General features: G+C 38.4%; 1 protein-coding gene across 9 annotated transcripts in view; it reads left to right on the forward strand.

Annotated features, from left to right (window-relative positions):
• The window catches only part of Wdr89 (WD repeat domain 89), a 56,641-nt gene extending 49,536 nt beyond the window's left edge, over positions 1 to 7,105 (forward strand). For 5 of the 9 annotated variants that reach the window (XM_063241044.1, XM_063241043.1, XM_063241049.1 and 2 more), the window contains one exon: positions 3,666 to 7,105. In XM_063241044.1, coding sequence (XP_063097114.1) covers positions 3,697 to 4,854 — 1,158 coding nt within the window. In that variant the 5' untranslated portion in view covers positions 3,666 to 3,696 and the 3' untranslated portion in view covers positions 4,855 to 7,105. Of the gene's footprint in view, positions 1 to 262; positions 388 to 3,665 lie in introns of all 9 variants that reach the window. The other 4 variants (XM_063241046.1, XM_063241045.1, XM_063241047.1 and 1 more) reach the window with 2 other exon arrangements.
• The last annotated feature ends 331 nt before the right edge of the window (positions 7,106 to 7,436 follow it).

A 7,436-nucleotide genomic window follows, 5' to 3' on the forward strand; every position in this document is an offset into this window, starting at 1 on the left:
TTTTAAGAATTCAAAATTAAAGTAGGAGTAGTATATAGTCCTATTTTGAATTTAAATACAGCTTTTTAATATTTTCTGCCTACTAGTTTAATTGTGCTATTTGGAGCTACCTTGACAGCGCTACTCTTTCGCATGAGATACTAGTGGTATTGGTAGTGATTATACAGGTAACTTACATCCTACTTACTGAATGTATACTTTACCACATCAGATTGTACAGAATACATTTCATATATATGTTCAGTTAATTCTCTTTTAACAGTTACTTCCACTTTTAAAGATGGAAAAGACAACACACATTGGAATATTTACCCATAAAAAACAATGAAACCATGTCATTTGTGGAAAAATGGATGGGACCTGAGACCGTAATGCTAATTAATGCCAGTAAGTCAGACACAGAAAGTTAAATACAAGTATTGCGCGGTTTCTGTTATATGAAAACAAGGGGAAAATGAACAAAATAAAGGGGAAATCGGGTCAGACTTGGTGGCACACACCTGTGATCCCAGCGCTAAGGAGAGTCAGGCGGGAGGATCACTGTTTGAGGCCAGTGTGGGCTACGCAGTGAGTTCAGAGCCAGCCTGAACTGCACAGCCAGAGTCTGTTTCAAAAACAAACAGAAAGCCAAAAGAAACAAGGTAGGAAACAAAAGGCAGATTTTTAGAGATGAGGAAGAAGGTTAGGGAAAGAGGAAGTGAAGGATCAAAGGTAAGCCGCCTTCCCTGTAGCCAGAACCACCATCTTCCAGTAATTTGCCAAATGACAAACACAGAGGGAAAGAGGGGGGGCCCTGTATATGTGGTCTGGGCCTTTTCCAACACGTGAGATTGTTCCTTTCGCCATGTACATACGAGTCTACACGAAGGGTGGTGTGGTAGACATTGAGGGAGTGGGTACAGGGCAAAAAGGAATGCCACACAAATGTCACCATGGCGAAACAGGAAGTCTGTGTTACCCAGCACGCTGTTGGCACTGCTGTAAATAGGCAAGTTAAGGCAAGATACTTGCCACAAGGGTTAATGTGCATATTGAGCGTATGAAACACTCACAGTGTGGTGACAGCTTCCTGAAATGTGTCAAGGAAAATGATCAGAAAAAGAAGCCAGAGAGAAAGGTATCTGGGTTTAAATGAAGCGCCTGCCTGCCCCGCCCAGTGAGGCGCACTTGTGAGAACCGATGGGAAGGAGCCTGAGTCGCTGGGACCCTTTCCCTGTAAATTCACGACATAAGCAGGGAATGTAGCTCTGCCATTCAGCACCTAATAAGGGGCTGACTGTTCTGGGCCCTACTTAAAAATAAAAAAAGGCATCCTGTGTAAGGATGGTGTTCTTAGTTGAACAGATGCGGTTCCTTTACCTCTGAAACAAGTATTTGGAGCAGATTTTCATTCTACCTGGTTAATTGTGTCAGGCCTTTACTCTTGAGTGCTTTTCTTGCTGAAAGAGATTGCCGAGGTATTGTGCACATGTATACCATGCCATATTTTTGTGAAGTATTTATATTGACTTTAACATCCTGTAAATCACCATGGGGAAAATATGTATCAAAATAAATGGAAGTAGGGGGCTGGGGATTTAGCTCAGTGGCATAAGCACCTGCCTTGCAAGCAGGCAGTCACAAGTTCAATCCCTGGTACCGACAAAAAAATAAATAAATGGAAGTCAATTCAGTAAAATAAGTGAAAGTTCATTTCAGTTAAACAAATTGTTTAAAGCACCTAAAAAGGAAAAGAAAAAAAAGATAAAATAAGCTGTTATAAGATGCAATTCCCCAAAATGAGCACCACCGCTCTATTGCAAATGTACACTAATAAAATATATATAAAGAATATGCTTATTATGTATCCATTAAGAATTTTTATCTTCTATTTGGGTTAGAGGAATCTTAACATACCATCATTTTTAAATTTTATTTTATTTGGTACCAGGGGTTGAACTCATGACCTCGCACTTACCAGGCCATCACTTGAACCACTGAGCTACGTCCCTAGCCCCCAAACCATCATTTTTAGTGTGAAGTTATTCTGTATTTGTATTTTAACACCTGTGTTGAGATATCTTTGAAATATGAAGTTGTGTATATTTATTGCCAAAAAATAAAGATGAAAAGACAGATGCTTAGAAAGATACTACTAAGGCAACAGAAATTTTTTTTTACTTTAAGATTGAGTTGGACACAGTGGTACACACCTGTAACCCCCATGCTCCACAAGCTTGACCCTCTTTTCCCCCCACCTGGGTAACTTAGCAATTAGTGAGACCTTGTCTCAAAACAAAAACATTTTAAAAGGCTGAGGATATAGCTAGGTTCAGAGGCTCTAGGTTCAGTTCCTAGTGCTTTAAAAAAAAAAAAAAAAAAGGAATGAATGAACATGTGAATTTGTGAGGCACACTAGGATATTCATTGATGAACCACACCATAGAGAAATATGCCTGAAACTCACTCGGAACGCATAATTTTCTGAGTTTGAACTTGTTCTACACACCACCTACCCCGGAGAGTCAGTGTAGTGCGGTGGTGAAGAGCATGCTTCCAGAGTCCCAGTTCATCATTTGATGGCTGCTACTACCTGAGCAGCATTTCTCCAGAACTCTTAACTAGGGCTTGGCAGCGTGAAACAACTCAAGTGGACTGGCCTGTAATTCTGAAGGCCAGACGTTCAAAATAGAAGTCCCTGGGCTGAAATTAAGATGTCTGCGGGACCGCATTTCCATCTGGAAATGTTTCCTTGCATTTGGCACACTCTAGGAGCCACCCGCACTTTTTGGCTTATGATCCCTCTTAAATTCAGCAATACTGTCTCTCTGTGCTATCTTCCTCCGCCTCCCTCTTGTACTTTTAAAGTCATTCATGGTTACACAGGACCTCCCTAGGTAATCTGGGGTAATCTCCCTATTTTAGGGTCAGCTTTGATTAGGCTGATTAGGAATTTGAATTTGATCTGCAACTTGCACTTTGCCATGTGACCTAGTATTTTCAGGTCCCAGGGATTAAAGCCTGAGTATCTTGTCTGTGTATGTGTTTGTGTGTTTCATTGGTTTTAGTTTTGGTTTTGGTTTGAGACAGTGTCATGCTATGTAGTGCAGGCTGGCCTTGAACTCACTTGTGTATCCCAGGCTGGCCTCACGCCTCAACTTCCTGAGTGCTGGGATTATGGATATGCATCAGCACGCCTGATTTAGGGCATGAACATTTTTGAGAGACTTTTTATTTTGCTTGTGTGTTTTGCCTGTACATTTCTGTGTTGCATGAAGAAGGTGATTTCAAATCCTAGCCAGTGGTAAGGACTGTGAGTAGCACCAATTGGGTTTGGGGCTGGGGATTTAGCTCAGCAGCATAAGCACCTGCCTTGGAAGCAGGCAGTCATGAGTTCGATCCCTGGTACTGATAAAAACGAAAAAGACAAAAAAAAAAAAAATTGGGTTTGAGCGGAACTACTGAGTAGTGTAAATTATACTGACTCTCTAACTAGCATAAAATATATTGGTAAATCCAGTATTGCAGACTGATTTAATTAGAAGCTATCTTAAGTTTTAGTTACATTGTAGAGGGAAGTAATTAAAATAGTAGAATGCATTTTACTTTTATTTTTACGCTAGATAGTAAAACAATTCATTGCAACTAGGGAGTCTTAAAGTTTAATTTTTATATTTGTATTACAGCCTTTTACTACCACTGGATGCTACTGTTGATATGGAGAAGATTGAGGAACGCTTTGTTAATCTGCATATTGTTAAATGTTCCTCAGAACCCAAAGAACCCACTTACGTACTTGGCATAGACACATCAAAGACTATACAAGCAGCGAAAAGAAGCTCGGTTGCTGTTTTATGTTCTAATGGATCAATAAGAATATATGATAAAGAAACATTAAATGTGCTGCGAGAAATTAGTGGACGCCCTGGACTTCTTAATGGAATCAGATTTGCAAATTCCTGTGACAGCATATATTCAGCAAGTACTGATGGCACTGTAAAATGTTGGGATGCTCGCTTAGCTGGTGAGAAGCCTGTTCAGCTATTCAAGGGTTACCCTTCCAATGTTTTCCTTAGTTTTGATATCAACTGTAATGATCATGTTATTTGCGCTGGTACAGAAAAAGTTGATGATGATGCATTGTTAGTATTTTGGGATGCAAGAATTAATTCTGAGGCTTTGTCCACTACTAGAGACCCACTTGGTGCATACTCAGAGACCCATAGTGATGATATCACTCAAGTGCGTTTCCATCCCAGTGATCCCAACATGGTCGTCACAGGTTCCACTGATGGTTTGGTAAATGTGTTTGATATTAGTGCCGATGATGAAGAACGTGCACTGATTACAACATGTAACTCCACTTCCTCAGTGAGCTGCGTCGGTTGGTCTGGGAGAGATTATAAGCAGATTTATTGCATGACATACGGAGAAGGATTTTGTTGGTGGGATCTTAATCACTTAGATACTGAGGAACCAATTACACGTTTGAACATTCAGGATGTCAGAGAAATAATTAATGTGAAAGAAGGTAGTTTGGACTATTTGATTGGAGGTCTATATCATGAAAAAATAGACAAATTGTTCATTATTGGAGGAGCACACACAGGAAGGATTCACTTAATGACCTGCACCCCGTCAGGACTGACTCCTGTGACCAGCCTTGGCAGAGGGCATGCTGCCACTGTCCGTTCCTTCTGTTGGGATGTGCAGGGTAATGCTTTGCTCACTGGGGGAGAAGATGCACGCTTGGTACTTTGGAAATCTGGAGCTATAGAGAGCACTTTGAAAGACAGCATGAAAAGAGCATTTTCTGAGCACCAAAAAGTACTTGTTGATAGTAAAAACCCTTACAAAAAAAGAAAAAAACAATGATATTACTTAATGTTAGACGTTTACTTCAGCGGTTTTATAATCTCAAGTAGTTTTTCTGGTGTACTGCCTCTGGTAAATGTGTTTAAAGCTTATAGGTTAAAGCAGTCAACAAATAACAACAAAAAACCCAAAAACAGAAAACCAAGCAAGTTAGCTCAGAGGCCTGAACAGATTTTGAAAATTGTTTAATTCAGGTCCATATGTAGTAGTAAAATTTCTTTTGTTTGAGACAGAGTCTCACTGACTTTGAACTTAATATATAGTCCAGGCTGGCCTTGAACTCAACTATTCTCTTGTCTCAGCCCCCTGAGCCCTGGTATTACAGGCATGCATCACCATGCCTGACTTCCAAAATATTTTTAAACTGGGAATATAGCTCAGTAGCACAGTGCCTGCCTGGCAAGTGTGAGGTCATGAGTTCAATTCCCAATACCAAAAAAAAAATAATAAATAAAATATTTTTAAAACCTTCAGTCGATTGTAAAAACCAGTGACTTGAAAGTAAAATTAGATCCTCATTTTATAAGGCCATGTTTCATTTAGAAAATATTAAAGAAGTATCTCTTTGAGCCAAGCATGGTGGCACACCTGTAATCTCAGCACTTGGGAGGCTAAGGCAAGCTGATTGTTGCAAGTTCGAGACCAGCTTGGACGAATTTTGAGCCGAAGGCCAGCCTGAACCACATAGCAAGACCCTGTCTCAAAAAGACAAAAAAAAAAAAAAAAAAAAAAAAAAAAATCAGAGAAATAACAAAATTTGAGTTTTCTTTTAAAAGAAAAGTTATCTTCAGCTCTAATTATCTTCATCCTTTCTAGAATCAAATAAGTGTTATCTTTGAGGAGTTTATGCCTGCTTAATACCCACAACAGATTTGGGTATTTAAATGTAAATACTCAATAGTGATAGATAGAGTTGATTTTCTTAGAAATAAAGTGTAGACATTTATAAAATGAGAAATATAGTAAGTATTTGTATCAGCGATTTAATACTTCTTACTGTTGGTTAAACAGTAAGCAAATGTCTTGATGAAGAGGAAATTGTTACTACATTTGAACATTTAGGATTATTTTTATTTTAAGGTATCCTTTCAACAATGTTTTGTGATAAAATTTTCTCCCATAATTGAAGTTCTACTTACTGCTTATTTTGTCAGTTTTAAAAAATATTTCTGTAAAAAAATCAATTAAAAAAAAGTTAATTTTACTGAATATCTAGTATCTTTAAGGTAAGAACATCCTTTTATAGATATAAAAGCACAGAAAAAGCACAAATGTTGTTTTGGAATCTTTAATACATGCTTTTAGAAGTTAATAAGAACACCTTTGAATCTGTGCAAGTAGAAGAAAATTTATTTTCCTGTAAATGAACGCAGCTTACATTTAGGCTGTGAATCAGTTTAACTCACCTGAGACAACAATAGGTAAGTCACTTCAATATATTTAAAATATGGCGTTCTTTTTTTGGTGGTGCTGGGGGTTGAATGTACTATAGCACCAAGGTGCTATAAAGTATGAATAGTTGTCAAATATACTTGGAAAAAAGCCAGAAGAATATTGTGGGACACATTAAGTGTGTTCATGATAGCCAAAAGATAGAAGCCATCTAAGTGCATCAGTAGATGGATGGATGAACAAAATGTGATCTATCAGACCCGAGGACTTAGCTCAGTGGCATAAGCACCTGCCTGGCAAGTGCAAAGTTGTGAGTTCAATCCCTGATACCAAAAAAAAAAAAAGTGATGTATCCATTCAATGAGCTATTAGCCACAAAAAAAAGGCAATGTTTTCACTTGCTATGATTTACATGAATCTTTTTATTTTTTTTTTTCTTTTTCTTTTTTATCAGTACCGGGGATCAAACTCACGACTGCCTGCTTGCAAGGCAGGTGCTTATGCCGCTGAGCTAAACCCCCAGCCCCGATTTACATGAATCTTGAAACCATATTAAGTACAGAAGTGAAAGGCCATGTATTGTATGAGTCTGTGCAATGCCAAGAATAGCACAGTGTATGGAGAGAAACATGTATTAGTGGTTGCTGAGCGCTGAGAGGCTGTAAAGCACGGGAGAATCAGTGACAGTTGAAGGGTGTGAGATTGTTTGTGGAGGTATGGAAAATGTTCTGTGATGCACTGATGATGGCTGCATAACTGAATATACTAGAAACCTGTAAATTATTCACTTTTAAAAATGTCTACATTTATTTTTAACCAATACATAAAAATATAAAAATTACACATTTGTGGGGCACCATGCAGTGTTTCCGTATGTGTATACATTATGTAATGTTTAAGTCAGGATAAACATCTGTCTCCTCAAACACTGCACTATGATGAAACCATTCCAAGTCCTTCCTTCGAGGGTGTATCATGATCATTGGTGCCCTTACTGTGCGGTAGCACTTCAGAACTCCTTTTGAAGCACAGATTAGTACCCCTTGGTCAGCCTTTCCCCACTCCCCCCACCCCACCACCTTAAATGGGTGAATTTTATAGTATGTGATTATAACTTCAAGTTATAATCACAATAAACAAAAATAAAACAAAATATAGCAGACAGGATAAAAAAAGACATGGTAACAAGC

The sequence above is a fragment of the Cavia porcellus genome, unplaced genomic scaffold (assembly GCF_034190915.1).
Source record: "Cavia porcellus strain 051 isolate PalLab524CR breed Dunkin Hartley unplaced genomic scaffold, mCavPor4.1 scaffold_31, whole genome shotgun sequence".
Classification (NCBI taxonomy): Eukaryota; Metazoa; Chordata; class Mammalia; order Rodentia; family Caviidae; genus Cavia; species Cavia porcellus.